The sequence below is a fragment of the Ursus americanus genome, chromosome 36, assembly GCF_024610735.1.
Source record: "Ursus americanus isolate L20-20 chromosome 36, mUrsAme1.1.p, whole genome shotgun sequence".
Taxonomy (NCBI): domain Eukaryota; kingdom Metazoa; phylum Chordata; class Mammalia; order Carnivora; family Ursidae; genus Ursus; species Ursus americanus.
Genome location: NC_142162.1, coordinates 6,111,287 through 6,123,832, shown reverse-complemented (window position 1 = coordinate 6,123,832; position 12,546 = coordinate 6,111,287). Strand labels below are relative to the sequence as shown.

At 35.9% G+C, this 12,546-nt stretch overlaps 1 protein-coding gene across 2 annotated transcripts in view; it reads right to left on the bottom strand.

Moving 5' to 3' along the window:
- The window catches only part of USP8 (ubiquitin specific peptidase 8), a 74,250-nt gene that overhangs the window by 24,142 nt on the left and 37,562 nt on the right, over positions 1-12,546 (bottom strand). For both annotated transcript variants that reach the window (XM_045812026.2, XM_045812027.2), the window contains exons 8-10: positions 8,686-8,848; positions 5,064-5,208; positions 4,537-4,760 (exon numbers count right to left, since the gene is read on the bottom strand). In XM_045812026.2, the coding sequence (XP_045667982.2) occupies positions 4,537-4,760; positions 5,064-5,208; positions 8,686-8,848 (532 nt within the window). The remainder of the gene's footprint in view (positions 1-4,536; positions 4,761-5,063; positions 5,209-8,685; positions 8,849-12,546) is intronic.

Below are 12,546 nucleotides of genomic sequence, written 5' to 3'. Positions count from 1 at the left end.
ACCATACCCATATGATTTAATAAATGTTGTATGTTCTGCCTGCTCCATGGGCCAGCTGTTCCCCAGTCTCTCTCCCTCTCCTTGGGCCTCTCTATTCCCCAAGACACAATATTGAAATTAGGCCAATGAATAACCCTGCCCTCTTAAGTGTTTAAGTGAACGGAAGAGTCACACATCTATCATTTTATTTTTTTAAGATTTTATTTATTTATTTGTCAGAGAGACAAATTCATTTTGTGAGGCTAGAACTGCGTAGAAAGTGATTCCTACAATGGATCTAGGCAAGGTCAATTGAAAGCTTTCTGGAAAGGATACACTATTCTACATGAAGTTAAGATCATTAGTGACTACTAGAAAGATGTCAAGATTTCAACATTAACAGGATTTTGGAAGAAGTTGATTCCAGGCCTCATGGATGACTTTGAGGCGTTCAAGACTAAAGTGGCAGAACTAACCTCAAAGTGGTAGAAATAGTAAGAGAACTAGAATTACAAGTAGAGCCTGACGATATGACTAAATTGCTGCTATCTCGAATGGATGAACAGTTGCTTCTTTTGGATGAGTAAAGAATGTGGTTTCTTGAAATGGAATCTACTGGAAGATGCTGTGAAGACCGTTGAAATGACAACAAAGGATTTAGAATATAACATAAACTTAAGTTGATAAAGGACTGGCAGGGTTTGAGAGAATGGACTCCAATTTTGAAAGAAGTTTTATTGTGGGGAAAATGCCATCAAATAGTATCACATACCACAAAGGAATCATCCATGAAAGAAAGAGTTAACTGATACAGCAAACGTCACTGTTGTCTTATTTTAAGAAATTGCCACAGCTACTCTAAACTTCAGCAACCACCCCTTATCAGTCAATAGCCATCAACACTGAGGCAAGACCCTCCACCAGCAAAAAGATTACATCCTGCTGAAATCTCAAATGATGGCTAGCCTTTTTAGCAGTATTTTTCAATTAAGATATGTACATTGTTTTTTTAGTCATAATGCTATTGCACACTTAACAGACAATACAGTGTAAAGATAACTTTTATACACACCAAAAAACCAAAAAATTAATTAGATTTACTTTATCATGATAATTCATTTTATTGTGGTGGTCTGGAACAAAACCCACAATATCTCTGTTGTATACCTGTACTAGCAATGAAACGGAATCACTAATCAAAAACTCCCACAACCCAAAGTCCAGGAACAAATGGCTTCACATGTGATTTCTACCAAAGAAGAGTTAATATCTATTCTTCTCAAACTATTCCAAGAAATCAAAGAGGAAGGAACACTTCCAAATTCATTGTACAAGATCAGCATTACCCTCATACGCAAAGCAGACAAAAACACTGTAAAAAAGAACATTATTGGCCAACATCCCTGACGAACTGAGACGTAAGAATATTCAACAAAATATCAGCAAGCTGAATTCAACAATACACTAAAAGGATCATGCACCACAACCAAGAGGGATTTATTCCAGGGATACAAGGATGGTTCAATATCTGCAAATCAATCAACAAAATGAAGGATAAAAACCATATGAGCATTACAGTAGATGCAGAAGAAGCATTTGATAAAATGCATCATCCATTTATGCTAAAAACTCAACAAACTGGGTATATAGCAAACATATTTCAACATAATAAGGAACTATATGACAAACCCACACTTAACACCACACTCAATAGTGAAATGTTGAATTATTTTCCTTCAAGATATGAACAAGAAGGATGCCCGCTCTTTCTACTTCTGTTCAATATAGCACTGGAAATCCTAGCCACAGCAATCAGCTGGGAAAAAGAAACAGAAGGCATCCAAATTGGTAAGGAAGAAGTGAAACTGGTATTATCTATGGATCACAAGACACTATATGTAGAAAACCCTACACTTCACCAGAAAACCTATTAGAACTAACAAATGAATTTAGTAAGGTTGCAGGATGCAAAATCAATATACAGAAATTTGTTCTGTTTCTACACCCTAATAATGAACCATAACAACGAGAAATTAAGAAACTATTCTATAGCCAGCTGCATCAAAAAGATTAAAATACTTATGAATAAATTTAACCATGAGATAAAAAACCTGTACTCCAAAAACTTTTAAGACACTGATGAAAGAAACTGAAGATGAGATAAATGGAAAGATATACCATGCTCGTGGAGTGGAAGAATTAATATTGTTAAAACATCAATGCTACCCAAAGCAATCTACAGATTTAATCAATATCTATCTAAATACCAATACTATTTTTCATAGAACTAGAATAAAAAAATCCTAAAATTTGTATGGAACCACAAAGGATCACCAATAGCCAAAGCAATTCTGAGAAAGAAGAACAAAGCTGGAGGTGTTGCAATTCCAGATTTCAAGATACACTACAAATCTAATCAAAACAGTATGGCACTGGTACCAAAACACATGATCAATGGAACAGTATAAAGAACCCAGAAATAAAACCACACTTAAATGGTAAATTAATCTATGAGAAAGGAGGCAAGAATATACAATGGGGATAAGACAGTCTCTTCAATAAACAGTGTTGGGAAGGCTAAACAGCAACATGCAAAAGAATGAAATTGGACCACACTTTCTTATATCTATATGAAAATAAATTCAAATGGATTAAAGACCAAGATGTAAGACCTGAAGCCATAGAACTAAAAGAAAATATAGGCAGTAAATTCTTAGACACTGATTCTAGCAATATTTTTTAGACCTGTCTCCTCAGCCAAGGGCAACAAAAGTAAAAATAAACAAATGGGATTCATTCATCACACTAAAAAGCTTTTGCACAGTGAAGGAAACCATCAACAAAATGAAAAGGCATCCTACTGAATGTGGTATATATTTGCAAATGACATATTCGACAATGGATTAATATCCAAAATATACAAAGAACTTACGCAACTCAACACCAAAAAACCCACACAATCTAATAATGGGCAGAGGACCCAAATAGACATTTTTCCAAAGAAGTCGTACAGTAGCCAAGAGAAACATGAAGAAGTGCTCAAGATTACTAATCATCAGGAAAATGCAAATTAAAACTACAATGAGGTATCACTTTAAAAAAAAAAAGATTTATTTATTTGAGAGACAGTGAGCAAGTACGTAGTGGAGAGGGGGAGAGAAAGAATCTTAAGTAGACTATATGCTGAGCATGGGGCCCAATGTGGGAGCTCGATTCCACAACCCTGAGGATCACGACCTGAGCTAAAACCAAGAGTCAGAGGCTTAACCAACTGAGCCACCCGAAATTATCACTTTACACCTGTCAGAATGGGTAAAATCAAAAAGAGCAAAAATATCAAGTGTTGGTGAGGATGTGATGGAAAAAGAAATCCTGGTACACTGTTGGTGGGAATGTGAATTGGTGCAGCCACTGGAGAAAACAGTATGGAAAGTCCTCAAAAAATGAAAAACAGAACTATATGATCTAGCAATTCCACTTCTGATAATTCCATTCATCAGAAGAAAATGAAAACAGTAATTCAAAAAGACATATGCACCCCATGTTAAAGTATTTACAAAGCTAAGGTATGGAAACAACTTGTGTTCACCAACAGATGAACAGATAAAGAACATGTGGTGTATATATAGTGATATAGCACTCATCCACAAAAAAGAATAAAATCTTATCACTTGCAGTACATAGATGGACCTAAAGGGTATTATGCTAAGTGAAATAAGTCAAAAAAAGACATACTGTATGATTTCACTTATATGTGTAATCTGAAAAGCAAGACAAAAAAAAACCGAAACAGACTCATAAAGAGAACAAACTGGTGGTTGCCCAGGGTGGAGGGGTTTGAGGAGGTTGGATGAAATAGGTGAAGGGGATTAAGAAGCACAAACTTACCGTTAAGAAATAAGTCACAGGGATGTAAAGTATAGTATAGAAAATATAGTCAATAATATCTTACTTAATAACTTTGATGACAGATGGTATCCAGACTTCTGGTGATGATTTCATAATGTATATAAATGTCTAATCACTATGTTGTACATCTGAAACTAATATAATATTGTATGGCAACAATACTTCAATAATAACAAAAGAAGTAACAATAACAAAAAACATGCATGTTTTTTATGTATCAAATTCTAAGGAAATAGAACTACAGTATTATTTTGAAAGCAAAATATTGATATCACATATCTATCATCTTTAAGCCAAACTATTTGGGAAAACACTATGGGTTAAATTATAATACAAGAAACTCCTGAAAATGTTCATATTTACTGTGATAACACAATCTTTTACTGGTACTGCCTATAGTAAATGGATTGCTAGCTGCCTCTGAAATCTTTTGAATTATCTATTCTAATGCTGCTGTGGCAACAGGACTGAATTATAATGAAGAATTTTTATAGCCAAAAGGCACCAAAACATATAAATTTTCCTCACTGGTATTTTTTCTTTATAAAATATAAAAGGTTATATATAAAACTTCATTTGTATACTATGCATTTAATGTAATATTAAAAAAAGAGAAACAATAAAGTTAAAAAGAAATCAAGAACATACCTGTGGAACGTTCTTTGTAACAGGCACTGGCTGAATTATGGGTAAAATATCAGAATTAGAAGCAGCAATTGGCTCAACTGGAGCTGATATGTTCTGTGGTACCATTCTCTCATCTTGATCATTTATCAATTCTATACTTTCATTTACTTCTACAGAAGGAGGTGGCATCTGGGCAGTAGGTTTAGAAGGAACTGATTCTTCCAGTGAAGGATAAGTAAAATCCACTAAAATCCCCAAAAAGAATAACATTTTTCAAAGAACAGCAAACCCCATAAATAGTACTTACATAACTCTTGCATATTATATGTAATAGTTCAATGTAAAGTAAATGAGGTGACAACCACAACAATCTTAAAGAATTAACTTAACTTTCAGGCTGTGGACATCTGGTATTTTTTATGCCTGAAAACAAACTGCTACCCAATAGGACAAGTACACACACAACCAAGACCACTACCCTGAGAACATAAATAATTTAAAGTTTATTTTACCAAAGCAATTTTAAACAAAAATTTTCACATACATACATGAGATAGACACCTCTTCATTCTTGCCTCGTGGGGGTGGAGTAACTTTAGCATTTGTAGTATACTGAGGATAACAAAGGAGCCAGTTTTCATAGCCTCCTTCTAAAACCAAAGGCTCATTGCGCAGGACAGTTTTACTTTCCCACTATAAAATAAGGAAACAGTATTTTTAATATGGCGGCAGTCTCTTCACAGTTAAAAACACAAAAAAACTGAATTTTAAAACTTAAAGATTCATTTTCGAAATTATAAAAAACAAGAGCTGAATTCGAAATTCAGCATTGAATGAAACAAATGGATACATCAGGTTTTTAAAACCACACAAGTAATCCATGATCTCAGAAGAAAGTTATGAAAAAAAGTTCATATAGAATAAAAATCATCCATAATCTAACCACCCAGAGATACCACTTTAACATTTCAGGGTTTATTCTTAGAGTTTTCTATGCACATGTATACTTTATAGATTTCATTTTCACGAAACGGTGACTTCTATGCTGCTGCTTTTCTCTTATATGAATATCTTTTATTAACAGTTTTATCACCATTTGTAATGACCAGATAATATTCTATTTTATACACACACACGCACACACACACGCACAACACCCCCAAACTGAATCAATCATCGGAACACATTATGGTTATTTTCCCCATTTAATTTTAAACAATGCTGAGATAAACACTGAAGATCCTTGTGTATGCACACACTCAATCAACTCCATTAGGGAAAATCCCCAGAAGTGGTGTTGCTGAGCCAAGGCACATAAACATTTTATTCCTGATCTTTAAAAATATATAACCACGTATTTTTTTAGGATAATTTACTAGAACTAGAACTGCTGGATTAAAAGTTTGGTAGATGCTGCGAAATTGCCCTTCAAAAAGATAATACCAATTTATATATTTGTCAACAAATGAGAATGCCTATTCTAAATCTTTATAATTTTTACCAAACTGGCGGACATAAAATGGTATCATGTTTTAATTAGCTTTTATTAGTTAAGCTGCACATCTTTTAGGATACTTATTAACCATTAATATCCTAGGACCTAACTAATCTCCCTTGTCCATTTTTCGGTAGAGTTTGCTATTTTCTTAGTAAATGGTGAGGGTACTCGGAATATTAAGAAAAATAGCTCTTTGTCATATATGTTACAATTATTTTTCCTGATTGACTTATGGGATTTTTAACACAGTCAAATATATAGATCTTCCTTTACAGTCTGATTTAGCATCAAGATAATAAAAAACACCCACAAATGGTTTTTCCTAGTATTTCTTGTTTCAATCAACATATTTATGTCATTGACCCATGTGGAATACATTGTGATCTAAGAAGTAAGGTAGGGGTCCCCATTCTTTACTTAGTGGCTAGCCAGCTGTCCCCAAACCATTTCAGTGCATCTTTTCCACACTGATTTGTTTTGTTTTGTTTTTTTATCATGCAAAAGGGAAAAACAACTTATTTTTATTTTTTTTTTACAGAGAGAGAGTTTGTGGGGGGTGGGGGACAGAGAGGGAGAGAGAGAATCTTAAGCAGACTCCACACTCAGCGAGAACCCGACACAGGACTCAATCTCATCCACACTGATTTGTCATCTTTATCATACACTCAACTTCCATTTATCTTAGATTGTACTTCATGAAACTGCCACTTTTGGAGGTCAAAACTTGCTGATTATTAGCAGTTTCATGTATCATCTATACTTGGGTGTATTTCCAGATTCCCTGGTTTAAAGCATGAATTGTTTTAAGGGCTTAAGATTGTCCCCTGAAGGGTAATGTTCCATCAACTGACCTTCCTACCAGCACATCAAGTTTAATCTTAACCAGCATTCAGTGCTATCAGCTTAATAATTTAACAAATTAAATGAGCATTATTTTTACTTTTGTTAATTTAGTGAGCAACATGGCATTTACTATTTCAATTTGCATTTCTACTAGTAAAGATCATTTTTATGTTCTGTCACTTGTTCAGGTCTGTGTCCATTGCTTATTTTATCTTAAATGATTTTCTTATTTGCAAAAACTCTTCATATTTTGGGTGTTCTAAACTATAGCTGACTGTTGAACAACATGGGTTTGAACTGCGCAGGTCTACTTACACGCTTGTTTTTTCTTGAGTTGACAGCAAAAGCCACAGGCATTTATTTACAACTGCCCACCCCAGTCTCCATGGAAACAAATCGAAAGCGACTGGTGCAGAGGTAGTGCCTGCTGCCCACTGAGTACCTGGGGAAACCTCCCAAGGCTGTCAGCAGCCCCCAGCAATCCCCAAACTGGACAGGGCTACAGTTCACCGTGTGCCAAGAGAGCGGTTAGGTTGAAAGCTCTAGGCTGGTGGGCAGGAGGCTGGGCTGAAGTAGAGGTTTGTACCCAGAGGGCAGGACAGTGCTGCCCAGGAAGCCAAGCATCCCTGACATTCCTCCCTCCCTGCCCTGGTCCTCTTTGGGTTTAGGACCCTCCCTGGCCAGGGGCAGATCACTCGGCACAGTGGTTCCTGGAGGCCAGAACACACATGTGTGGCTATAGTTGCCAGTAGCCACAGGCTGGTGGCACAGCTCTACCTAGGCAGACGGGGCAGCTGTACTGTGCTCCAGGGTGCTGTCACTACCTGCAGGCCTACCCAGCAGCTGCCACTGTTGAGCAGAAGCTACCAGGCTGTGGAACACTGCCATCCCAGGGCCAGACCCACTGTTGCCACCGACCTTGTCCTGACACTGCCCATCCGCCTATATGGGCAGATAAATACATGCACAATAAATATACGTACAGTACTATAAATGTAGTTTCTCTTCCTTACGATTTTAATAATATTTTCTTTTCTCTAGCTTACTTTACTGCAAGAATATAACGTATAATACATATAATATACAAAATATGTGTTAATCGACTGTTTGTTATGTTGATCAACTGTTCTGGCTATTAGCAGTACAAGTTGGGAGAAGTCAAAAGTTGTCGCAGGGTGTTGGCACCCCTAAACCCTGCGTTGTTCAAAGGCCAAATGTATTGCCATGTTTGTTGCAAATACTTTCCTGTTTCCTGCATTCTCATCTTTTAACATTTTTTCACACTTGAAGTTTTATTTTATCAAGTCAGTCTATCTTTTTCTCCTCAAGGACTTCTTCCTTTGCTTTTATGTTTGCATAGTCTAATTCTTAAAACAAAAAATAATGCTTTTTTTCAGATAACTTATGTTCCTGGAAATTCTAATCCTACTTTAGATAGATCAGTTTGTTGTTACTTGGTGATTGAAAACTAATCTTTCGGGTCTGATTTTTTTTTTTTTTTAAGATTTTATTTATTTATTCGACAGAGATAGAGACAGCCAGCGAGAGAGGGAACACAAGCAGGGGGAGTGGGAGAGGAAGAAGCAGGCTCCCAGCGGAGGAGCCTGATGTGGGGCTCGATCCCAGAACGCCGGGATCACGCCCTGAGCCGAAGGCAGGTGCTTAACCGCTGTGCCACCCAGGCGCCCCTCGGGTCTGAATTTTTAAAAAAATTTACAACCAAAGTTGATGGATCTTCTTATCCTTGAGATAAACAGCTAGTCAATATACCTTTCTAACAACCAAATAACGCTTACAATCACAGTAAACTAACAAGGAAACTTGCTAACCTTGAAAAGTGCATCTTTCAGACTCCGTAGAGTTGTTCCAAGTTGTAAATCTTTTGTAGAACTAAACCAGTCAAGAAGTACCACATATTCCACATTCCCCCTCTTCTTCCATGTGTCTTTAGAATCATCTGGGAGTTTTGCTTCAATCCAACTAGCAGTGACTCTGAAATGTATTAACATTTGTATTGGGGCAAAGGTAGACGAGAAGTCCTAATATACTAATATAAGACACTGAGTTTTCTTCTAGTCTGTATCACATCACAGCGAACTTTAAGAAACATTTCTTTCTAAGGTCTAACTGTGTATCAGGGTATTAAATATCCCAACATGTTTAACAACTTCACCTTTGCATAACATTGAAGTATATTTTAGTAATCATTAGAAACTAAAAGAAGTAGACTCAATTCTGACCCTTCACAAAAAAAAGGGGGCCAAAACTGAAAACAGAGGAAGTCATCTGAGCCCCTCCCTCTCTCAGCTACAAGTAAATCACTGGGGGGATCACTTGAGTAACATTATTTATACTTCAGTTCTCTTGTACCTATATAATTAATAGTTAGCCAGATACCAAAATGTTTATTTAACAAACACACAGAGCATTTACTATGTGCCAGGTACTATTCTAAATGCTTTATTTATAGACTCTCACTGAATCCTCACTACAGATCCTATGAAGCAGACATTACTATCCCCATTTTATAAATGGAGAAACTGAAGCACAAAGATATTAAGTAACCTCCCCAAGGTTACGGCTGCCAAGTCAAGTCAAATTCAAACTCAGGCAATCTGGTTCATGTCCATGCTCTTAGTTGTTTTGCAGTGCTGCCTCTTAAATCATCAGCTGTGAATAATACCAACTCTACATTAAAGCATGTTGTTCACGTTCTCTTTCGCTCACATAAAAGTTAAAAGTTCTTACCTAAAGTCTTCAGAATGGGCCTGCAGCATGGCCCCTCCCCCCCAATCCTATTATATCAGCTCCTCATCACTAACTACTTGCCCCCTGACTCCTCCACACCAGCCACTGGCTTCTTTGTAGTTCCTGGTTATCAAGGTGTACTCCTGCCTAAGGGCCTCTGCTCCTGCTGCCCTTCTGTCTGGAATCCTTTTCCCTCAGATAACTGCATCACTCATTTCCCTTACCCCTCAAGATCTGCTCAGTAATAGCTTCTCTGCGAAGCCTTTCTGGATTAAGATTTTAATACCTATCCCAGTGTACACACTTGACACACCCATGTCCACAGAACTTATTAGTAGCAGGCATACATTTCAAGTTTTACTGTCTGTTTCACTACCACACCTCCCTGTTAAAATACAAGTTCTGTGAAGCAAAATTTTTGTTCAACAGTTAAGCCCCAGCACTTAGACCATAGCAATCCAACCCATAGTAAACTAATGCTCAGTAAATATCTGCTGAATGACTGAATGAATAATACAGACTTGCTCATCCAGGTAAGGAACTCCATATTATTCCTGGCGAAGCAACTAAGCATTTTAATATTTAAATGATACTGGCAAGGCAGGACTGGTGCACTTTTATTCGTAAGACAAAATGGTTTAGGTTGTTTAAAAGAAAGTGCACTGGGTGTTATACGCAACTAATGAATCATCGAACTTTACATCAGAAACCAGGGATGTACTATATGGTGACTAACATAATATAATAAAAAAACATTAAAATTAAAAAAAAAAGTAAATTAAAAAAAAAAAGAAAAAAACCCCTCATTCCTATATAATAATGTTGGCTACTATATCTTCTAGGAAATAAAGAAAAAGAGAAGAAATACAAAATATTGTCTCATAATATTCTCACCTGATACATAGTGATCAGAAGGATGTTTGGTCAACAAAGAATGAAAAATACTGAAATGGGGTATTCTTAAGGACTATTTCTGACTCTAGGGATATATTTGCCTAAATACTCTTTGTCTAAAAATTCAAAATCAGTATTCTACAAAAAATACCATGATCACGAAATAATAGTATCAACCAGTATTTCCCAAATTTCAGTCTTTCACGTATCATCTTCACAAGCTGCTTCAATTTTGCACTACTTCGGCTATTATTTAATATTTAAACAATTATTAATTTAATTACTTAATTGAAAGTGATCCTTTACTTAAATTTAACAGGAAAATGTATATTCCTATATACATGGAAAAACAGCATCATATCTAATAAAGGACAATCATAAAAATAAAATAGATCAGTAGTTATATTCACACAATAAATCAGCATACAGCAATGAGGATAAATGAACCACAACTATACACAATAATACAGATGACTTTCACAAACACAAAGTTTTGTTTTTGTCTTTTTTAAAGATTTTATTTATTTATTTGACAGAGAGAGAATAAGCACAAGCAGGGGGAGCAGCAGGCAGAGGGAGAGGGAGAAGGCTTCCCAAATGAGCAGGGAGCCCGACATGGGGCTTGATTCCAGGACCCTGGGATCATGACCTGAACCAAAGGCAGATGCTTAACCAACTGAGCCACCCAGGCCCCCTCACAAATACAAAGTTGGGTATAAGAAGCCAAACATAAAAGACTACAGTGTAAATTTCCTTTTATATAAAATACAAAAACAGACAAAAAGAAATCTGTTAGAAGTTGGTGGTCCCCTTTGGTGGGTGGGGATATGGGTAGTAACTAACAGAGGGCGTTATGAAAGGCTTCTGGAGTGGTGGTAATACTCTATTTCTGGTCCAGATGTTAGCTAAATGGGTGTGTTGTTTTTGAAAATTCACTGGGCTAAATACTTAGGATGGGAGTACTTTTGTATGTATACTATACTGTATTAAAATGTTAAAAAAGACAAAGAAGGAATATAGTAATCATCATCAGCTAGCTGCAGATACTGTAACCTACAAAAAGTCTGAGGCCTGCTCTCTACGAAAGGAGATTAGCAAATATTAAAAAGGAATGCTAACACCAAACTGAGACTTCTTATAACTACTTCTGAAAGACTGAAACAAAAATTAAAGGGGAATAATTTTCTTGGCATGCAGTTCATTGTTCTTTAATCTTCAACCTAAACTCATCATGAGTTTCACAGTAGTCAAATTTCTCATATTTTGGGAAACACTTAAGCTCAATAAAAACCACCAGCTTTCTATTACTATAGATTACACCACCCAAAGATTAAATACCTGGGAATATATTCACACCTACTTGAATGGACTAAGCACTCCAGTCTCACTTTTAAACAGCATATTTACAAAGCGCCCTATTCTTCAAGTCAAACATTTGTCAAGCATCAACAATGTGACAAAAACTATGCAAATTTTATTACCTAATTTAAAACGTGTATCTTTTCAATGTTAAGTTAGGTCTTAAAATAGGCCATAGATTTTAACTAATCCAATCCTATAAGCTAAGACCTGGAGAGGTTATATAATTTATATAACACTCAAAATAGTAAAAATAGCTCTGGATATGGAATTTTAGCTCTGTAGCTATTATGATAGTTTTTAATATGTAATATATCCATGCAAGTAACTTTAAATTATTTTATAGATTAAAACTGAATCAAAGAAGAAAAAAAAGCTTTTTAATAAGTCCTTACTAAAGTAAGTGGCACTTTAGTAACTGCCAGCCACTGTGCTAAGTGTGTGTGTATAAAATTTCTCACTTAAACTTCTCAAAACTTCTGGAATCGGTAGTTTTACTATCCCTGTTTTACAGATGGAAATATGGGCTTAGACAGGTGAGGTCAATCGCTAGAAGTAACGTAGCTGATAAGAGATGGTTACAATCTGAATATAGTCTGACTTCAGAGTCTATCTGATCGCTGAATCATTCGGCTATACTGCCTTTTTTTTTTTTTTTAAAGTGTTTGTGTACTCTTTTACCACTGATA